This window comes from Populus alba, chromosome 1, assembly GCF_005239225.2.
Source record: "Populus alba chromosome 1, ASM523922v2, whole genome shotgun sequence".
NCBI classification, from domain to species: domain Eukaryota; kingdom Viridiplantae; phylum Streptophyta; class Magnoliopsida; order Malpighiales; family Salicaceae; genus Populus; species Populus alba.
Genome location: NC_133284.1, coordinates 43,162,512 through 43,185,680, shown reverse-complemented (window position 1 = coordinate 43,185,680; position 23,169 = coordinate 43,162,512). Strand labels below are relative to the sequence as shown.

Below are 23,169 nucleotides of genomic sequence, written 5' to 3'. Positions count from 1 at the left end.
TTGTAAAATTAGATATTTAATTTAAGTATTTTTTAGCATCTCGTATAAGCAAGACATGTAAACCAAAAATAAATTACAAATATAAAACCATGATAATATAATTTTTAAGGGCCAAAACAATAAAAAATAAGTTTAATAATCAAAGGAAAAAAAACTAATATTTTAATGAATCCATAAAAAAAAAATGACTCAATGAATAGTGATATTATACAAAACTCTAAAATATTTAGGAAAATCACTATGTACACACTATTCACTTCGATAGTGAAATTATTTTTTGCCCTTGATTGAGAGAATTTGATGCTTTTTGTTTGGGGGTAATTCAATCTTTTTAATGACCCATTAGTAATTAAAGGATTGTTCAGGGGTATACACATCATTTCAACTTTTATATAATAGTAAAATGACTAATTTATTCCTCGTAATAGAAAAAAAAATAGAACTATTGACCCTTTTTTAAAACAATCAAATGACAATTTTTCTCTATGAATAAAAAAAAATAAAAATGGCCATACACATAGGAGAATTTTAGTCTTTTCATGGAGGGTTTTATATATATATTACATATCCATTAAGGGTTTTTTAGTCTTTTTCACTCAAAAATTAATATTTAATTTTGAAAAGCCTCCCGCTAAACAAACTTGTCTTTCCACCATGCTGTTAAAAACGTTGTTACATCCTCTTTCTCTAGTGTGACGCATGTCGATATGATAGGTGATTCATCACTAGTGATATTTTTTTCCTCCTATTCTCTATCCTCTCCACATCAGTCCTATTTGTTTTTAGGTGTTTCAAATTCAATCCTTTTTTTTTTTTCTTGAGCTTTTTTTTTTTAAAAAAATTGTTTGTTTTTAATTTAGTACTTCAATTATAATTTGTCATATATTATCTTTTTCAATTTGATCCTTATTATTTTGATTTACTACTTTTTTCCTTGGCCCTTTATTAAAGTGTTATTGGTTTTCAATTTCCATATCCAATCAAAGTTTATGGTGAATTTTTTTAAATTTGGTCCTTATTGTTCTGATTTTTTTTTTTCAATTTAAGCATACAATCAAAAAAATTTCCTTGCCCTCTCATTTTTTTTTTTATTTTCACCCTCATTCTTTATATATATATATATATATATATATATATATATATATATATATATATATATATATATATATATATATTAGTTCCTTTTGTGTAATTGATTTTTTTTTTTTCAATTTTGCCCTTTAAATTTGTTAGAGATTGAGCTTTATGATTTTTTTCATTTATGGTGTTTCCGATCTAATAACCCAGGTTACGGGTTTGAAATGTTAACATGGGATCGACTTTTTTTTTGTTCATTTTTTTTTCTGGTTTCATAATTCAACTTTTTTTTATTATTTTAAAAAAGATTGTCATTGTAGTTTTCCTTAATTTCTTTTCTATTAAGTTATCTCAGTCTCATAACTTGGATCACAAATCTTGCAAGTTAACTCGAGTTGGCTCACCCCTTATTACTGAGGTTACATGTTTATCATGTTAAATCAGGTTGACTCAAGCCTCTCTCTCTTTTTTTCCTTTTTACTTAATTTTGTTCTTCCAAGTTTTTTTTTTTTATCATGATCTTACTTTTTATAAAAAAAAAATTGTTTGTTTGCAATCGTTGTCTATTTTTTTATCGTCTAATTAAAAAAAACCAACTTATTAAACTTGATCGAGCTTGTAACTCAACTTAAAAATTTTCTGTTTATTATTGTTGTCTTTTTTTTTTTTTTCAATTTATGTCTCAATTAATATCCCTCCTTTATGGTTTTTGATTTTGCTTGTTTAACCTATTTTGTATAGATTTTTTTTTTAAGTTTTTTAATTTTTGAAGATAGTATTTTGATTCATCTATATTTTTTATATAGATGAAATTTATTTTTTAAAAAAATATATTTATTTTTAAATAAGATTTTTAATATGTGCAGCCTTGCATAATATTTTTTTTTATTTTATTTTATTTAATCAATTTCATGGGTGTGTCTATTTCTATTATCATTTTATTGAATACAAAGATTATTTTAGTAAATAAATTCATTAAACATAATAAAGTAAATGTCACATGTTGCCTGATAAAATATCTTGATCTACTTCAAGCTCTTGATTTTCCAAGTTTAGATTTTAGTTATTGCTAATGATATTTTTATTTATTTACTTTTACATATAGTTATCAATTTATATAATTAAATATTTACATAAACTTTTTAATTTACATTTAGAATTTTTTATATATAAAAAATACTTTAAAACAACTTGCATATCTATATTAAAAAAAAACCTAAAATGGCTAGTAAATAATGAAATGAAAGTGAATGAATTGAGAAATATATGCAGTGTTTTACTTTGTCTATGTAATAAACAAGTGACTTATTATATGTCCTTGGAAAAACTCAGCTTAAGGCCCTATTTGAAAATGCCAGTCAACTCATGTTTTTTTAAAAATTAATAAAAAAATTTTGCTAAAAAAAATTTATGTTTTTGGATCATTTTGATGTGCTTATCTAAAAAATAATTTTTAAAAAATAAAAAAAATATCATTTTGATGCATTTCTAAGCGAAAAACATTTTGAATAGCAACCATAACCATACTCTCAAACAGGCTATAAAAACATTAAATTTCAATTAACAATTCCCTTTTTCTTTTACACATTGATCAATCAAATTTAAGCCTCGACGTCCACCATATTAAAGCCCTAAAAGCCTAAACCATAAACCAATGATGATTGATTCTAGTCACATTTCAATTAGAAACTCATTAGATATTTGCCCCTATTATGCCATAGATTGAATCAAACTTTTATTAAATGTAAAAAAGATATTCAAGTGTTGGTAAGATATTTTCTAGCCAAGAAAATTTATAAAAAAGTAAGAAAAACCTGATATTGAAATCATTAACCCAACTGAATCCAATAAGATCGAGTAATCTAATAATGTTATTTAAACTATACACAACGATAGCATACGAACCATAAAAAAAAAAACAAAAAAAAAACATGTGGCAATAATCAACCAAAACAAAAGAGCCATTGACAAGGTTGTTAAAAACGCATTTTTAACACAACAAGAAAAATGAAAAATAAACTCGGATCGTAAAATCATAAAGAATTTTAAAATATATTAAAAAAATAAAAATTCATTCTTCAAATTAGTCTATTGAACCAGTCTCTTAGAACCATAATCTCTGTTACAATTCTTAGAAACAAACTTAGCATAATTCCTCACTGAATACCTATCTATTGAAGCATTGGAGGAGCAGCCACAAGCCACCAAATCAAGTTTAGCCCTGCCAAAATCAAGATTATGGCATGTCATTGACATTATTCTCAATAGCAACACCTTAAAAAAGTAAAAAAAAGACAAAATTTTCTCTCAAATTGCCATATAACAAATATTGCTCAATTTGTCATATAATAACTAGTAACCACCAAGAAATAATGCGAGAAAAACAAAAAAAGGGATCTTGCTCAAAACTAAAGAGAAAGAAAGAAACGGTGTAAAATATTTCCTCGTGTAAAATGAAATCATCAGCAAATCACAACATTCAATTCTCTCATATAAAAAGATCCTAAAATTAAGTTTCATTTTCCACTAATCACAACATCTAGATTATTAACATGCTACAATAACCCAAAACTAAAACTTTCACCACCATTATTAACCAAAACTGATGCAACTCTAATATTTCTAGCAACAAAGTCTAACAAAAAAATGAAAAACCTGTGACCTAATTTCTTATAGCATCACACCGGGAATACTAGACGAGACATAAAAAACAAAAATTAGGAATAAATTCTTACCTTCTTATCGCCAAGAACATTCCGGATCTCAATAGCAAGATGAGAGAGTGGAGATACAAGCCCACTTGACTGGACCCCTTGATCACTCTACTGCATACTAGCTCTCAGTATCCTCTTCATTACATAATAAAATCAATCTAACAGACTAAAACTCCATTACTTCATAGATTAAAACCAATTACCTACCTAAATCCCAGACTTGAAACTTAATATTGTTGTACTGTACAGTTTTTACATTGAATCCAGTCGTTACACCACATAAAAAAAAGCATCAGATTAGCAAAAATTTAGAAAAAATCATACGATAACGTAAATTACCAACTTAAATTTTCTTCCTTTAAAAAAAAACTCACTTGGGATCGTGAAGCCTACCTCTCCCATTTGAAGCCGATCTAAATCACAAAAAAACACACCAAAACATCACAAATATGTAAAACTAGAAAAGCCTAGAAAGTGAATAACATAAAGAAAGTGTGGAGGGGTTATAGAGAATGGTGGTTTTGCCAGCATTGTTGAGGCCAAAGACAAGTGTTCGAGCTTTTTTATTAACAAATAAAGAAGAGAACATTCTTCTTAACAAAAGACCCATGTTTTCCTTTTTGTTTATGTTTTTCACATTTCAAAATTTTCTAACTGCATGTCACAAACTCAATCAGTTTCGCAAGTTTTTGTTTATACTAACTGGAGACAATTATATTCATATCAGAGGCGCTACTGGTGAGTGGAGAGTATAGAGGGGAACCAATTTCTTAATGCGTGTTTGGGAGTGTGGTTGTAGTTGCTTGTCAAAGTGTTTTTCACTCAAAAAAAGCATGCCAATAATGTTTTTTTATTTTTTAAAAAAATCATTTTTGAGATCAGCACATCAAAATGATTTGAAAACATAAAAAATATATTAATTCAAAGAAAAAAAATCAAATTTTTTCGGAAGTGCTTTTGAAAAGCACTCCCAAACGACCTCTTAATCTACTGGCGATTTATTGACAAGAAAAAAAGGGAAAGGGTAAATGGTGAAGGGAAAATGGGAAGAGTGAAGTGACTGACGGGGGAGTGGGAACTCATAGGGAAAGGGGAGTGCTGACTCAACACTCGGTAGCTGTTTTAATTTTCACGTGAAATCAGTCTGGTTTGAACGATTTTACGAGTTGGATCGATTTTACGCAAATTTGACCTGTTTGATCAGTTTGACTGGTTTTCGAGTTTTTAACTCGATTTAACATGTTTTTATGTTTTGATTTGTAAAATCATACGGTTTTACGAATCAAAATGCGTTTTTAATAACCTTGGCCACCAATATTACAATCAAGAGCAAAAACAAATCATTGGAAACCCATTGTCACTTTATTGTGGACATCACTCATCACAAAAAAAATAATTGAAGTGAGCATCTATCTATATTAAATAAATCAATTTCAATTAATTAAAGAATAATTAAAAAAAAACATAATAAATAAAAACAAATAAAAATAAAAAGAATTTAGGTAACCTCATTAAATAAATAAATAGAAGGTAAAACCGAGGTCATAGAAAGTATGGGGGAAAAAGAGCTCAATATACAATTAAATAAATATTGAAGGATAAAAAAAAATTAACTTATAATTTTTTTAAAAAAAATACTCAAAGCACTCCTAGAAAGCCTCATGAAATCAAGTTAATTTTCAAAGTCTACAACTTGTGAAATTTTAGTCGCAGGCTTAACAAAGGTAATATCCAAACCAATTAAATATTGAGAAATTAAATTGGATAATAAATTCTAATTTTAAAAATTTTACAAAGCAAAAAAACAACAACAATAAAAAAAAATGAGGATTAAATCTATTATAAAAAAGAATTAAGGAGGGTGGAATCTAAAATAAAATACAGTTCTAAAAATTATTTTAGTCTTAAAAAAATAAAAATTAAAAGATTAAGGGCTAAATTTGACAAAAAAAAATTCAATAAGGATGAAAAAAAAACTAATTGAATGAATTATTTTTTTTTTAAATAAAGATAAAAATAGAGGGACTAAATAAAAAAAATAAAAATTTAGAGGTTCACCTCAAAAATTAAGTGGGAGGGCGCACAAAAATTAAAAGAGAGAGAGAAAAAAAAAAAAAAAACTGGTCACCAGTGATAAACAGAAGGTGCACGCACCACATTTTCCAAGAGGCAACACTGAAAAGAAAGTTCATGAAGCTCTGGAACAACCTTTTTTCTTGCTCTAATCAGCTGCCCATACAATCCTAAAACAACAATGCGATTGACACACAGACACTTTCCAAACACATGTCAACTTTTTCCATCTTTTTTTTAAAAAAGAAAAATACTTAAATAACTCCACCTCTACTCATTAATTACAACAAAAAAAACCATGAACAAAATGACAAAAAAAAAACCTTTAATCTAAGAGTGTGTTTTATATTGTGGTAGCTGTTGTAGTTGTGATTTGAAAAAAAAATGTTTTATAAAAAGTACTTTTAGTTGAGGTTGGTTTGAAAAAATAGGTGTTTGGTTAAAACTGTGGTTGAAATTGAGGTTAAAGAAAAAGTAGTTTAATGTGTTTGGTTAAAAAAATGCTTTACAAATTAAGGTTATAAAATAATTAAAAAATATGTATATTAATATTAATGATTTTTAATTTAAATATTGTAAATTTAACTACTGTTATTACATCATGAAATAAATAATATTGACATCAAATATTTTTTATTATTCCATTAAACTATGTGCAATGTCATCACATACGAAGATCTATCTAACAAGGACTATATTTTTTCATGGTTTCTTAAGCGCGCAACAACAAAAACTGAATTTTTTGTTACGTCATCAAGCGATCTCCTTCTAATTTTTTGAATAGAACACAGTTAAAATAAAAATAAAAAATGAATTTTTTTTAATTGGGTCGGGCCTGACAATAACATAATTGGAATTGCGATCAAATTTCATAAATGCTATGTCATCATGCGATATCCTTCTAATTTATATAGTGTTATTAAATGATATTAAGTACTAGTTTTTCGAGTAAAACACAATTTTTTTTAAAAAAAAAATCAACAATTTCATTACGTACAAAATTCATTCGACAATAACTATAGTTATCATGATTTATCCTGTGTGCAATAAAATTAAGTAAAATATTATCAGGAATAAAATTGAGATTACAGTACAAACAAATTTAATTTACCTTAAACTAATATATATATATATATATATATATATATATATATTATATATATATATATATTTACGTGAACAATACGAGTGCAATTAATTAACTTTCTAGTTTTTTCGGAAAAAAAAAACTTTTCGCACTGGTTTAAAAAAAAAAATTGTTCACGTGAACAGTGCGCAATGAAGCATGGCTCAACTGTTGAGGTTACTTTCTCACCACGAGAAGCAGCAAAATGCTGTTTCTCCAAACCTGTGGTGTAGCAATGAAAATTGGTGGGTCCACTAATAAAAATCACTTCTTTTTTTTTCTAAGAGTTAAATCATTTGGCATAAAGGATGCAAAGTTCATTTTACTGATCAACATAGTTGGATATTATAGATTGGCCCTCCATCTATTTGTTTGTCTTTTTAGCTTCCAAGAACAAGAGGGTATTTTTACGGTGAACTAAGTATGTAAAAATACAAAACTAACTTTAATAATAAGGAAAAAAAAAAAAAAATTAAAGATTAGTGTTGTAATTTAGATGGATAAAAAAGAAAATTACCCATATTACCCCCACTCAATTTTAAAATATCAAAATTGTGCACGTGGAAAGATAATTATACCCTTAAAACTTGTGCAAGATTTTTAAAAAGGTCAACGTTAGAAAAACACTATTGCCGACTGTGTCTTGCAACATCTTTTAGGGTTTTTTTTTTTGTTTTTTTTTTATTTTTTTTTATTTTAAATTTCCTTATTTATATTATCTGCAAGGGGTGGCTAGGCAAGTCTAATCAATTCCCTTTTATTTTTATTTTTTTAAATGTTTTTCAGCTCTGCAAATCTTATAGGGCATAACATACAGGTCAGCAGAGATCCTGCCTTAGGGGCTCCAGCAAGCAGGCATCATCAACAGTCTATTATACTATTAGCTTAGAATTTTTTTAATTTAATTTTAATTATTCAAAATAAAAAATTGCCGATGGCCTAAGTTTTACCATATCTTTTATATTTATTTCGGAATCGAGAAAACTCAATCCGATGAGCGATCGTATGATGGAATTTGTCTCTAATAAATAAATAAGGATGGGGAGTCATGTTCCATGGATAACTCGAGATATTAAATAAATAAAAAAGAGAGATCAGATTTAAATGCACACATAAACTTAGTTTACTAAAAAATTATTGAACTGATTATTAGGATTAATATAATTTTTTTACAAGATTTATTAATCATTATCAAATTAATTGTGGATAATTTGATTTTTTATATTTTAAAAATATAATAAAACAATTAAATTTATTTTAAAATAAAAAATATTTAATTGGAGTTAAGGGGGTTTTTTTTTGTATTTTTAGTTATATAAAAAAAAATTAAAATAACTAAATTACCATTTGAAAAAAAAAACTTTTAACTAATGTAGCTTTTAATATCTTCATTTTGTTTTTAGTTATAATTAATCTGATTAGAAAAAAAATTTAATATTTTAATAAATATAAATATAATTTTAAAATAAAAATAGTTGACACATGTAACCTCCATGCTTACAAATCAACGACACGCTCTCTTAGAGCTGTGTGTAAGGCACCTCTTGACACACATATGTTGTCATCCTTAAAAGTGTTGGAATTATCTTAGTAACCCCTCCATCCATTGACGGCGCAGAGGGTCCAAAAACTCACCCTCATTTTCCAGCCATAGGAGATGCTCGAAAAAATAATGCAGTTAACTATGCGTCGTCTTGCAGTAAATTTTTATATTTTTTTAAATTAATCTTAATTAAAAATATTTTTTATAAAATAATATTTTTTCAAATTAACATCATAACAACTATCACAATATAAAACACACTTTTAACAACGAATAATCCATTATCAACTTGATATATATATAAAAAAAAATACACAAGCCTAGTCTCCTAGGCCTAAAAATAAATTTATATATATTTTAAAATAAATATTTATCTAAATTAACAATTACAATGCTGTTTAAAAAATCCAATTATACATTTTAAATGAGATTGGTACTTTTATAGTTATATCTGTAACAACTTTTTTTTTATTAATTATAGATGATTCTAACATTTAATAAATTGTATAAAAACTTTATACATGAATATTCAATGAGAATTAAATATATTTTATTGTTAATTTTACATGGTTTTTATGAATTAATTATTCTTTGATTTTTTTTCATACAACCACATACAAATTTTATGAAGACATTCTTTGTTTTTTAATTTTTATTTAAAACTTGCTTTTTAGATTATGATAATTGTTTTTTGTAAGAAATATACTATTAATAAAAAAAAAACTCATCGAAAAAAAAATTTAATAAGGAAACAAACACCCATCACAAATTCTTTATCTTTGCTTGTCCTCGTGAAATCACCCACACAAGAATTACAGTTTTAAAAGGGAAAAATCTTAATTTGATATTTAACTTTTTGTTATTTTTTTTTATTTTAGCACCTCACTTTTTATTTTACTTATTTAAGTTAAATTATCTAATATTAATATGTATTTGTTTCTTATTGGAGCTTACTTTTTATCACTTGTCACAAGATATACATACTAAATATAGAAATATGGTTTCAGTCATTCTTCTAATCTGGTATAAGAAAAAAACAAAATAAAAGTCTTTTCACAATTTTGTTATCATAGAAAATCTCCAACAATTCTTTGAAAAAAATTTAAAAAATTGATGTTGATAAAAATTCTATTTCAAAGAATTGAACCTTCTCGAAATATTTTATTTTAAAAATAAAAAAATTTATGTTAAAGTAAGAGATGCTAATAAGAATAATAATAGTAGGAGATAATATAAATTTTGAAGTGCTATTTTTGTTTCTCTCTTATAAAAAATTATTGACATAAGGAATAATTCTAATTAGAGGTGAGGAAAAAAAAATCAAAAAAATAATCAAAAAAATTAAACCGTGAAAAAAAATCAATTAAAAATTTTTAAAAATCAATCGGTTCGGTTTTATTTCAGTTTTATACATTTGAAATAAAAAAAAAACCGAATTCAAACTGAAAAAAACTGGAAACAAAACCAAGCAAAACCCAAAAAAAATCGAGCCAAACCAGAAAAACTGAGTCATACCAATTTGAACCGGTTTTTGTCCAAAAAAACCGAACTGAACCAAAACTGGTCGGTTTGAACCTTTTTTTTTTTTTATGTATATAAAATTTTAGTTTGGTTATTTTTTAATAAAAACCAAACCAAACCAAACCAAAAATAATCACCTCTAATTCTAATAAACTAAATTAATAACAAGCATCAACAATAACTCAAAATACACAGAATTATAAATGAGATACTCAAATATAAAAATAATAAAAAATTAAACACCAAAAATACAGTTATTACAAGCCCATCCAACCTGGCAAAAGGTGCAGAAAATTAAATAGACTCCACGTGTTGTCGATCAGTATCTCCATAATAGACGGTACTGACTTGCGCAAATAGTTATTGAAGTTATACACACACACACACTTAGCAAATGCAACTTGCAAGTATTTTTTTTCTTCAGAAGAATTATTATATACTAGTTTAGTTTGTATGTCTCTGTTATACCGTTGAGATCGGTTTTTTAAAGTAAAAAAAAGATTAGGTTTTAATTTTTTTTTTATTGTTATTAAACATTAAAATATAATCATACGCATCTCTTATTCATCTTAGAATATAATAATTTTAACATAAATTATTGTTTTTGTTAAGAAAACATTTTATGATTATTAAAGTAAATTATTAAATATTATTATAAATTTTTATTCTGTTTTTATTTGTTTGTCACTCAAAAAGGTTTTGAACCAAATTCACTTACTCTTCAATTTAAACATGATTTTTAAAATATTATTATAAATTTTTATTTGAATTTTAACATGAATGTATTATATTTATGATTTTTTAGTTTTCAATCACATATAAAATATAAAAATACTAGTATAAATTAAGATTTTTAATTTATTTTTTTAATAAATGCTTTTTTTTACATTATTTTCCTTTTCTTTTTAAATTTAATTTTTTTTTTGAGATTATATAATTAAATAAAATTATTTTTATTGAATCTATTATAGTTTATAATATTATGATATAGTATTTTTTTAAAGTTAAAAAATTCAACACAATCCACGATGACACATGTGACATCAATCTTGATAGGACTTATCAATCAATTATCAAAGGAAGAGATATTTAATTTTAAGAAGAAAATATAGAGATTTTAGGTTTGTTCTCTAAAAATTACTAGTTCGAGTTCCTACAAATTTTAGGACCATTAGAGACTTACATGATTGTTAACTTTAGAGCTTATGAAATTAGTCGAGAAACACATATAAACTGGACTTAGATACCCACCTAGATATCCACATTAATAATAAAAAAAAAAAATAAAAGAGAGAGTATAGATGGCAAAGTGCGATGTTTTTGAAAAAAAATATTTTTTTAAAAAATTAATTTATATATATATATGTATTTTGAATTTTTTTAATATATTAATGTTAAAAATTAATTTTAAAAAATAAAAATTATTATTTAATACATTTTAAAATAAAAAAAATACTAATAACTATTATTACAATAACAAATATAAATGAACAATAATAGTCGATGAGTACATTATACCATGGGCTGAGCTAGGAAAAGTTTTTTTTTTTTTTTTTTGTAATGGAGTGCATTTAGCCATAAAAATTGACTAATTGAAAAATATCAGGGATATAAGAATTTATAAATTTCATTTAACTTTGGTTATTTAAAATAAAAAGTAATAAAGAATAATATATTTTATAAGTAAAGAATATCCCAAGGACAGTTGAAATCATTCGAGTGGCAAAAAACGTATCTTTGCCTTTTCTCGAAAAGAAAATGAAAAAAAGATGGTGATTAGTATAAGGTTGGATCTGTGGCTCCCATTTATTTGAACGCCCACAGATAAGCCCTTCCGTTGCCTCCTTTCATAAATCTTTCTGCTACATCATGAACACAAACGAGACACAACTCTCTTTGATGTCCTGACAACACTGACCTCAGAACTGATAAAGAAACCAAAGACAAAACTGTGTCCTATGTGGGCTTATTGGATCCACTCAAATGCGTACTCCAACTTGTGCTCTCAATGAAATGAGGAACTTCTAAAAAACTGAGCATCCTTTTTACTCCATTTCTTTCTTTCTCTCGAGTTTTGAACAAGACCCCTCTTGTTTTTTTTCTCGCTTTATTTCTCGGTGGCTGCTGGTTGTTATATGGCAAATTGAGCAATATTTGCTACCTGGATTCTCCAATTTGAGAGCAAAATTTTGTCTCTTTCTTACTCTTTTGGGGTGTTGCTATTGAGAATGATGTCAATGACATGCCATAATCTTGATTTTGGAAGGGCTAAACTTGATTTGGTGGCTTGTGGCTGCTCCTCCAATGCTTCAATAGATAGGTATTCAGTGAGGAATTATGCTAAGTCTGTTTCAAAGAGTTGTAACAGAGATTATGGTTCTAGGAGACTGGTTTGTTGCAGGCGAGATATTGCTAGGTGTCGAGTTTCCCCAACAAAGACCCCTGAGACTTTACCTGCGGGTACTTTTCTTATGGACAAAGCACCTCTCTCTCTCTCTCTGTAATTTGGATTTTTTGTTTTGCTAGGTCTTTTTGACATTCATGGGTTTTACCTGTATCGATAGTAGCTGTATTTTTTTTTCATGGTTTGGTTGACAATTGATCATTGGGACATCTTGCAGTATTGATTTCGTGTCTTATTGATACTAGAATGTATTTGTATACTAGGAAACAATCTGAATTTGTTGGATTACAGTTTAGTGTCTGTATCCAACAGAACTAACAATCAGCAAGTTGTCTTACTAATACTGATTGGATTTGCTTTAGTGTAGCACAATTTGGTGGCTTTGATTAACTATTTCTTGGCTGGTCACAGTTTAGTGCTTATCTAATTCGTGATGATTGTGGTGTACTTAGCATTTAAGAGCTTGGTCTCCATTAATGAAGCTCCTGCCATTGTTGTAATGATATGTTGTAATGCTTGAAGTGCTGGTATTTTTGTTCATTTTTTTGGCTGAATACAGGAGTTGCTGAAGGTCCTACAGGACTTCTGAAATTGAAGAAAGATCCAAGAGAATCAATTTCAATAACAAATTTGTTTGAAGTGGTTGCAGATGATCTCCAGACTCTTAATCAAAATCTTCAGTCGGTGAGTAACTATTATAGATTTTTTGGTGTTGACATATGTTAGGACATATGTTAACCATTATAGATGTGATACCTGCTGAATTTTCATATCGAGCTTTATATCAGTTGATGGTGTTTTATGGTTTGTTGACTCTGGGAACACAAATGTGGTTTTGCTTGAAAATGCTATCTAGCATTGCTGTGTTTGTCTGTGGCTGTGGTAGTTGTCTTTGTATGTAACTTATTTCGCTGGGAATTGCAATATGATTTATTTGAATGTTAGGACAATGCTTAATCTCTGAATAGTTAATATTTGCTTGTAGTAGTATAAGGTGCCACTAGATATTTTTTGTATTTTAGAAAATAGTTGTCAGGGCACTTACACCATAGTAGATCTATGCAGAATAAACTCTTACAAATATATTAACCATTGGTTAGCTGATTGACCACTACAAATGGTCTGAGTTGATATAAATTGGCATAGCAGGTAGCCGGTAAGAATTTAAAGTCGGCACCGAGTCCACACTGTGGTACAATTAAACATGGTTATTTTGGCACAAGATGAGCTAACAAAAAAGGGCCACTTCATAAGGATTTTTACCTGCTTCCGTATTCTGCTATTGTCTGTTTTCTATTATATGTTGCCCTTTATATAGCTGAATTGTGTACCATTTTGCACCAAATCAGAATAGTTTCTTTCGTTCCTTATATCCAGTTCCTGTATTTCTGATGAAGATTCTCTCGTAGATTGTTGGTGCAGAAAATCCAGTGTTGATGTCTGCAGCTGAGCAGATATTTGGTGCTGGTGGGAAGAGAATGCGACCAGCTCTGGTCTTTCTAGTTTCAAGAGCAACGGCTGAAGTAGTAGGGATGAAGTAAGTTTTACCCAGTATTTAAGGGCATTATATGGTGCTGAGTGGAATAGAAAAAATTATATTGCATTGCTGCTTTGCAGGGAACTTACAACTGAACATCGACGTTTAGCAGAGATTATCGAGATGATCCACACTGCAAGTTTAATACATGATGATGTACTGGATGAAAGTGACATGCGAAGAGGTAGGATTTCAAATTGATAGTATAATCATGATGATGTATCAAAGCAACCTGAAAAATATCATTAATGTCACTTTATCATTCACCAACACATGCTTATTAAAGAAACCCAAGCTATTTTAAAACTTCCAAAGTATACGAGGATCTAATGCTGCCCCAAGCCCCAGCAAACCCACTTACAGTTTGCATGCCCTGGACTTCATATCTGCAAGTCTTCCTTGCTGTGAAATGGTAACAGATTATCAACCTCTATTTGGTTATTGTAATATGCTTACATGTAATCTTGTATAAAATGCTTGATTAAAAGAGTTCTCGATCAGGTCATCAGCATTATATTCTCTATTGGATTAGGTCTTGTGTTTTACAACAACTAGAGGATCAATTTAGTTTATTGAACATATATTGTTATTCTGCTCCTTACATTAGCTACATTTGAAGGATTTCTAAATGAGTACGTTTGGACATATACAAGAGTTGAATATGAAGGCTCTCCGAATTGTATCTATGGATTATAAGTTTTAATTTCATTTGCCCTGTTTAGAGTTTTACAGAACCAGTCCAAGGCTGAAAAGAGAAGGGTTCTTGTAGATGGATGACCAACAGGTCACATATACTAAGACCTACTTTAGCTATGAGATGGAAAATATGATTCTGTGAAGCCAACCTTCTATTGTTTGGACTTGTGCATCGACCTGGAATCCTACCCCCCTTTAAAAAGGGAACTGAAACTATCTATTATTCTCCCAATTAAGCTTTGAAACTTAAGCTTTCTTTCACTGTATATCACTATGCTAGAGCCTATTGACATGACATGAGCTTGAATGTGCACATCCAATGATATGCAATCCACTGCTTCAACTTTTGAATGAATTGCTACCTAAGCAGAGATTATAGACTGAAGGAAATATACTATAAGTAGTGACTGGTATTATTGAAGCTCTTACTTATCACATCAAGTAGGGTCGCGAAACTGAAATATTTATAAAACAGTTTGTTGCATTTTGCAATTTCTTTTTGTTTTCTTGTTTCATAATTTCCATTATGGGCCTACCATAAGACCTTCTCTGACTTTCAGTTCACTGCTGCTAATTTGCAGGGAAGGAAACTGTTCATCAACTCTATGGTACAAGGGTAGCGGTACTGGCTGGGGACTTCATGTTTGCTCAGTCGTCATGGTACCTAGCAAATCTTGAAAATATTGAAGTCATTAAGCTTATCAGCCAGGTAGGTCTGCAATTCCATTCTATACACGAGTAGTTATAGCCCGGCCCGGTCCATTGTTCGATACATAATATGGAGTTTTTGCACCTCACTATATATTGTTAGTCTTGCAAATTGAAATCTGAGAAACAGGAATGGGGTAAAGACGGTGTCATTCTGGTGAATTGAAGTTGATTTACAATTATACTTGCTTGATGGCAGGTTATCAAGGATTTTGCTAGTGGTGAAATAAAGCAGGCATCTAGCCTATTTGATTGTGATGTTGAACTTGAAGAGTATTTGATCAAGAGCTATTACAAGACAGCCTCCTTGATTGCTGCTAGCACCAAAGGAGCTGCTATTTTTAGCGGGGTGGACAGTAGCGTATCCATGCAGATGTATGACTATGGTAAGAATCTTGGTCTCTCCTTCCAGGTCGTGGATGACATACTAGATTTCACACAGTCAGCAGAGCAGCTGGGGAAGCCAGCTGGGAGTGACCTGGCCAAGGGGAACCTGACTGCTCCAGTAATATTTGCTCTAGAGCAATCACCAAAACTAAGAGAAATAATCGAGTCTGAATTCTGTGAGAGTGGTTCCATTGATGATGCTATCGAGCTGGTTAAGAGCTCCGGGGGCATTGAAAGGGCGCAGGAATTGGCGAAAGAGAAAGCTGATCTTGCAATTCAGAATCTCAGATGCCTTCCTCAGGGCTCCTATCAATCAGCTCTCGAGGAGATGGTGCTGTACAATCTCGAACGGATTCATTAGTATGATACTTCTTGTTGTACAACCTATTCGTTGATCATCGGAAACAATAAATAATGTACAACAACGGCGGAGCCCTGTAGCGAAAATACTATGTAACAAGCCTGTACGGGTGCCGGAATTCATACAAGTCTTGCAGGAGAGAAGTCCCTGAAGACTCGTCATTCTATATTCTTTAGGCTACTGAGCTAAGATTTCAGTAAATAATACTTCGTATTCAGCTACGGGTTGATCACAGTTGTCCCCAGAAAAATCACTTTCTACTATTGTGGTAGAATAAAGGAATTTTTAGGCCATCTTGCTGAACTGTATCATCATATTTTTTTTTGTTTGTTTGATTTGTATTTTTTTTTTACTTTTTTTTTCTTAAATTACAGTTTAGGCAATCCAATTCTTAAATTAAAATTAAAAAAAAAAACAACTATATAATATATATAGCACAGCCTCGCTCGAGTAAAAATCTCAATTTTTAACACTCAAATCTCAATAACCTAATTCTTCAAATCAGTGATTGTTAATATACATATTTTTTATTTTTTAAAATTTGTTTTTTATATTGGAATTTCAAAACCATCGAAAAATATTAAAAAATTTAATTTTAAATAAAAAAATCTAATTTTTAAAAGAAGTGGTTTATGCTGAAAAAACAAACAAGTCTATTTCTCACCCTCTGTTTTTGATCATTTTGTGAGTAGGCAGGTGATGCAACCTCAGAAATCTGGTTCATTTTACCCTCACGATCCCCGCACTGGATAGAGTGAGATGGGAGGGAAGCCGTACCAGTGCATCGTCGTTCTCCAAGGCAGGGTCTCCAAAAATATAGCTTCAAATGGTTTTGATTTTAAAATCTAAACATCGAGTTGAGGGGTTGACAAGGGATGCGATTCAGATATTGTGTCTGTGGCTGCATCTTCTTGAAGGTGGCTTGATGAAAATCAAATCAGAAGAAAGAATTCAGTGATGCAAAATAGTCTATGTATGTTCTTGGATGCAAAGATTCGGTTTTGCAGATCCGAGGTAGTTTTTATACTATGTGAGAATGTACAAGTCGCCTGTGGATACTTCGTAATATCATGTTCTTTGTTTAGAAATCCACAAGCAACTCAATTGATTCTCACCATTTGCAAAAAATTATTTTATGTTTTTTGTTAATAATTTCTATTTTTTTAAGATAAATAAAATAAATAAAAATTATTATGATTGTCATATTATTAATATAGTAGATGGTATTTTTTAAAATATTTTTTTAATTTTAATTTTTTTGTTTGTTTGTTTTATAAGAAATAAGAAACCACAACGAAACTAAACAACACCGAAAATAATGAAATATTTTGGATTAAGCTGTAAAGCGGAATTAAAGTATATTAAAAAAAGGAATAATGCTTTTTTACTATGGGTAATACAGTCATTTCACCTATTTCATGCCAGACACTTTCCGCCTCTCTACAGGTCCACTCCGCCGCCGCCGGTTCACCTTTTCTTTCTCCCCAATTAACACCAGCACCGCGCAGCACCCATATACATATAAAGAAAAAGAAGACGCGATAAATAGGTCACTCACTCAGTCTCCCCAAAGAAACTTCTTAGAGAAACTAACTAATAATTGAAATCCATGAATGCATGGAAAAGCATAGCCAAAGAAGCATTCACCCAAACTTGTCTAGTCGCTAAGTTCCTTGGCTTCCTTCACCTCACCAACAACTACCTCGTCTCTCCCACTCTCGTCCGTACCGTTACTTCTTCTTGCTTGTAAACTCACTTCTGGGATTCATCATCTGACTCATCATCGTCCTCTGCTTTCAGGTTTACGGCCCTAGCATGCTCCCAACGCTAAATCTAACGGGCGACGTCTTATTAGTGGAGCACGTGTCTCACCGCTTCCAGAAGGTGGGTCCAGGAGATGTGGTACTGGTTCGGTCACCTTTAGATCCTACAAAGATGGTCACTAAACGCATTGTTGGTATGGAGGGTGATCAAATCAATTTCTTGCCCGATCCCTCCATTACTGACATCTGTCGCACCATCATGGTATGGATAGTATAACATTAATTTCTTTTTTCTTCTTAATCTCATCTCATGGTTGTGGTTGAAGCGTGCGTGAATCTGGTTAATGAGTTGTTTGGTATTTCATATTTGGGATAATTGGAATTGGTAGGTACCGAAGGGGCACATTTGGATTCAGGGTGATAACATGTATGCTTCCTGTGATTCACGGCATTATGGGCCTGTTCCATATGGTCTTGTTCAAGGCAAGCTCTTTTTCAGGGTAACTGTTTGTTCCTTTACTCCTTTGTTCGTTTTTTTTTTTTTAGTGTATGTATGATTCAGATCAGACGAGAGTTGATTCTTGAAACAACTATCAGCATATGAAATGATGTTTCTTGCTTGAGGTTTTACTTTTATAGGGTTAAAGTTTAGGTTTCATTTTTCGGCTTACATGCGTTGCATGCATATGATTCAGTATTTTTAGGCTTTATTTCTAGGTTTATCGATTGCTTGGTCTAACTGCTTCAGACTTCCTTCTCAGGATCCTACTTGTTGGGACCGGACCATAATCAAACTTAAATTAAGACATCTGTCTTGTAGATGTGGGTTTCAATTTTAAAGAATGGGATTTGAGTCTTTCAGGGGTCTAGGAGGATACTCCAATGGCTATCTGACTTAGTACTATTTCTGATATTAACTTTCTTTCTTTTTAAGCTTTCTTCAACACTACGTGACGGAGATACTGGTTATTTACTATTGCGAGTTATAAACCTTCTTTTCTAACCTGAGATCCCATAGGCATGGGGGCTTCACAATGAGAATCTTTTTCTTGTTCTCTCAAGGTTTCTTGAAAAAAATGAATTTGCATTCAAGAGCCGTTTCCGAGTGTATGTTACCAAACCTTGTAAAGTTCTACATTCTTAAGTAAGAGTTACAACTCTGTTCCCTGAGCGTCACTTGAAGTTGCAAATAGTGTAGTTCATGGTTGTAGTTCTTGGATTCAAATCTTGAATGAAATGATTTCCTTGCAATATCAGGTGTGTGTGCATAATGTGGGTGCTGATCATTTGATGACAAAAGATTTTTTTCAAGTTAGGTTTCAAGTGATCATTAATGGTTTGAGTGATAGTTAATACACAGTTTCCTTCTTTTTCTTTGTGATTTTTTTTTGGCTAGTTGAATATTGGTAGTGTTAGTGAATCATTTTGTAAAATCTCCGTTTGTCATTAGGTATGGCCACCTTCTAGCTTTGGATCTTTCGGTCAGTGACCAAAATGAAGAATATAAGTTGTATAAGTTGGAGGTATGTTTATTTCCACAGTTCCACTGGACTATATTTAAATTCTGTTCTTAATATCCATTTGTTTTCCCTTGTATAAATCAAGGGAAAACTTGTTAATATGCTCTCACAAGAATCATCATAGCCTTGGGAGCAGTGAATGTGATTACTGCCAATTTATCTTATGATATTTCGTTGTCTTCAGATCTTAAGTTATTTCCACTTTTTTTTATTTTTCCTGGTTGGTGATGGTTTATAGCTGGTTCTGCACAAAAAGGTCATGGTCTGAATTTCTAAAGGACATCGATCATGACCAGTGAAGTAATCAGCATCTCTCTTTCTTTGCCATGTCATCTCAATTTGGAGCATTTTGTGCTCTTGTAACGAAGCATTTAAATAACATATGTCCTCTTGAGCTTCTTCAATCATGTCACCAAGTTTGTGAGATGCAAATTTACATGTCATGAATGGAATGTGGACTACCTGGAATATAGAAGACTGGAAACCATAGATGATGATTATGTCCATGTGTGGCAGCATTGCACTGAGTATTCATTGCTAGCAACCCCACGAATCATGCAACATGTTGGAATGCATTTTCCTTGGCACTCATGGTTCTGAGATTCAGGAGGGGTGGTGATCCCAGAGTTTGTGCTATTCTTTCAGAAAAAGAATCTCATGGTTGCAGGTTTAAATGGCTTCAATGCCATTTTGTAACCAAAACTACGAATTCTTGAAGGGACCAAGCACCGAGTTACTTCATCTTGATATCGACTGTCTGTTTTCTTGAAGTAGCATTGCTTTATAAATTCTTATTCAGCGGCCATTTTTTTCCGATGGGCACCATCTCTTTTGTTGAGTTGATGAAACGCGAGTGTATATAAAACACCAATGCTCTTTATGTTTTGATTTTCAGGAATTCCGTGAAGCAGAGGATCCCAATTTTGCATAACTTGTACATGCCAAAGCTTTAGCTCTTAAACATCATGACAGTTTTCCAACTGTCATTTCGCCGGTGATACAGTGGCCAGAAGCAACAAATGAATCAAACTCCAGGCATTCTCTTATGTACATTTTTTTGTGAGAGACGAAGTTGACCTGCTTGTGAATTGTTACAGTTTGTAGCTGATTAATTATCTCCCATACACTGTTTTTCAATTTTAAACTGCAACATACAGTTTTCCCTTGGAAGCAACCTGCGTAGCTGTGCTGCCTGTGAATTTATATTTATTTAGAAAAAAGCTTGGGTACAAGTCCTTGGAAGCACTATTCAAATCACTGAAGGCCTTGTGAGTTTTGATTAAAGCCTGTACTGATTTGAAGAGGAGCGTGCAGTCGTGGAGGTCAATGAGGTAGGATATTAAATGATTAAATTAAAGAATGCTTTAAGGGACTAATGGCAAGATGGACAATTCGTCCGAGCCGAACTAGCTATAAAAGGAGAAGCAGTAGGGTTTGGGATCTCACTGCCTTTGAGAGAACAGAGCGTGAATATCCTTCATGCCGCTCTTGTTCCGTTGCGGGCATACAGCAACCTCCAAGATTCCTTCCATTGATCCTTGCAAGCAGGTTTATTCTCTCTCTTGCAGTTGCATGGAAGGTGTTCTACATCTCCATCATTATTTTCTTTTCTTGTTGTTTTATAAACTTTTGCTTTTCAAAAATTGGCCGATCCAATGGGCTCTCGCTTTAAAAATGGCAGAAATGCGTGAGAGCTCAATTTCACCCGGCCTAGAGTTGAACAATGGGGCAGCCTCAAGGTTCTTACATGTTTTCTCATTCGTGTTTTAAGTCAGGTAACTGCCCCAATATTTCTCATTATTTCCTCTTTTTTCAAATCCAAACATTTATTGACCATGGCTACTCTCATAGATCTGAGCCCCCCTTTTTGTATTTTCTGGTTTTGTTCAGCTCTTCAGCATATTAATGGATTCTGCCCCTCGTATAATCATGTTGGGATCTTTTTATCGTACCGCTCATACTGTGAATAACCAGTTAATTTCTTAGTTTCTTTGAACTTGATACACGGTTTCCTTTGGAAAATAATTGTGGTGTTATTTTTTCTCCACCTATAGTATAGGGGTTAAATTATCAAAATTCACAAACTTGGAGGACCATTTGTGTGGTTCGCCCATGCTCATCAGTAAATTGAAGATGGCTTTGATTAAATTGTTTATTCAAAATCCAAGCAGTGTTGTGGCTGAAGAGGTATAGCTAATCGAGGGATGCGTGTAAGAAGGTGAAATGCAAAATGAAATGTGTTGCAGAAATTTTGCTGAAGCTATCTTGACTTCTATCATGGCAGAGTTTTGCAGCCCGCCTGTAACTTAAGTTTCCTCTGCAGACTATTGCGAATCTTGAGGATTAGACTCGGTAAAATGAGTAAATGCGGAGTAGGATTGCTTCCAATTTGGTTACCTGAAAATTAGATGTCCGAGTCAAAGATCATCAATGGCAAACCGCAAAAATGACGAGAGCTAAGATCATCGACTTCCCTAAAATCAGGTGAAAAAGAAAGGAACATGGATAAATTGGGCAAATAAATGATGAAAATGACTTTAAATCAAAAGGTTACTTTTTTGATGAAAAACATTTTTTTAATGGTTTTGTTTTTTAAATTATGATAAAATTTTAATTATATCACATTTCAAAATCATGATATCAATGAATTAGTTTATACCGAATACCGATTATCTAGACAACTTTCAAAATTGCTAAAACCAGGGATCAAAACTGTTAGCTATACAAAATTTGTTAAAACCAGGGTTTGAGGACAAATTTTTTAAAATTTAAAGATTTAATTGTCCAAGACATCAGAGGAAAGCTCAAATCTGAGGAAGGAAAGATGAAGCATCTGGTTCCCTTGCAAGTCCACCATCTGTTGCATGTCAGATCAGAGGAAAGCTCAGAATGTCAGCTCCAAAATGAAGAAGACAAGACATCATCCTCCACTTGGAACATGAACTACAGTCACCAAAGAAATCAATGCTTGTATACGCTCTGTTCAGTGCTCTCCAGAAAAGTTTCATGTCAATGGTAGCATGGTACTGCTATTCAGCCTTGAGTGGAAATCCAGAGAAGCGAACTATAGATTAATTTACGTAATTGTTTTTTTTGTTTGCTATAGATTAATTTTTTCTGAATTTTTATATCATTTTAAGATATTATTATAAAAAATAATTTTTTTAAAACAACTATCACAACATGCTATTGGCTGGAAGTATATCACTCTATCAAAGGCTAGGAGCCTGCGGGTTTACAAGCTTCTATCTTGATATTCTATCTTAGCTAATCAAGACTATTAGTCAAGGAAAATACTATTCTTGCTTAATTGGGATTTTGTTTTACTTGGTGGTCAAAGGTCAGATTTCTCTGTAAAAATAGAAAAGAAAACCCTAGCTTGCAACTGACCATCTTCACATATCAATAAACATGCCTTCCCATCATACAGCAAAACAAAAAAGATAAATGTTTATTTAGGAATTTTCATGATTCAGTATACATCCATCCCTCCTTATCATAATAGTAAATAAACTTAGAATGGATCAACGTAACTCGACAGAGACTCATTGAATGTGAGTGGTGAGTCCATTTTAAACACAATCAAAATAAAATATGCCACAACCCAGTTTAAAATTCACCACACTCTTGAATTCAACACAAGTGAGAATTGAATTTTATTGCCGAGATCTGAAAGGTTTTAAGCTGAGCATACGAGGGAGGGGTCTATTGATAACATCCAGTGAGTTATACCAAGACA

General features: G+C 31.0%; 2 protein-coding genes across 12 annotated transcripts; both read left to right on the top strand.

Moving 5' to 3' along the window:
- The first annotated feature begins 11,864 nt into the window (after positions 1-11,864).
- On the top strand, positions 11,865-16,440 carry LOC118063542 (solanesyl diphosphate synthase 1, chloroplastic). The gene is made up of 6 exons (XM_035077597.2): positions 11,865-12,514; positions 13,018-13,142; positions 13,868-13,995; positions 14,076-14,179; positions 15,273-15,400; positions 15,599-16,440. The coding sequence occupies exons 1-6, from the start codon at positions 12,283-12,285 to the stop codon at positions 16,145-16,147; spliced, it is 1,266 nt and encodes a 421-aa protein (XP_034933488.1). The 5' UTR covers positions 11,865-12,282; the 3' UTR covers positions 16,148-16,440.
- Positions 16,441-16,815: 375 nt separating this feature from the next.
- On the top strand, positions 16,816-21,578 carry LOC118063570 (mitochondrial ATP-independent inner membrane protease subunit 1a). Of its 11 annotated transcripts, none has more exons than XR_012168971.1 (7): positions 17,553-17,867; positions 17,948-18,172; positions 18,300-18,410; positions 19,361-19,433; positions 20,326-20,978; positions 21,112-21,205; positions 21,321-21,381. XR_012168971.1 is itself a non-coding variant. In XM_073407132.1 (5 exons), the coding sequence occupies exons 1-4, from the start codon at positions 17,757-17,759 to the stop codon at positions 19,397-19,399; spliced, it is 486 nt and encodes a 161-aa protein (XP_073263233.1). In that variant the 5' UTR covers positions 17,551-17,756; the 3' UTR covers positions 19,400-19,433; positions 19,669-20,319. The 11 variants fall into 11 exon arrangements, 4 of the variants coding, with proteins under 4 accessions (XP_073263234.1, XP_073263232.1, XP_073263233.1 ...); XR_012168972.1 differs by having other exon boundaries at positions 20,326-21,009; XR_004689925.2 differs by having other exon boundaries at positions 21,112-21,381.
- The last annotated feature ends 1,591 nt before the right edge of the window (positions 21,579-23,169 follow it).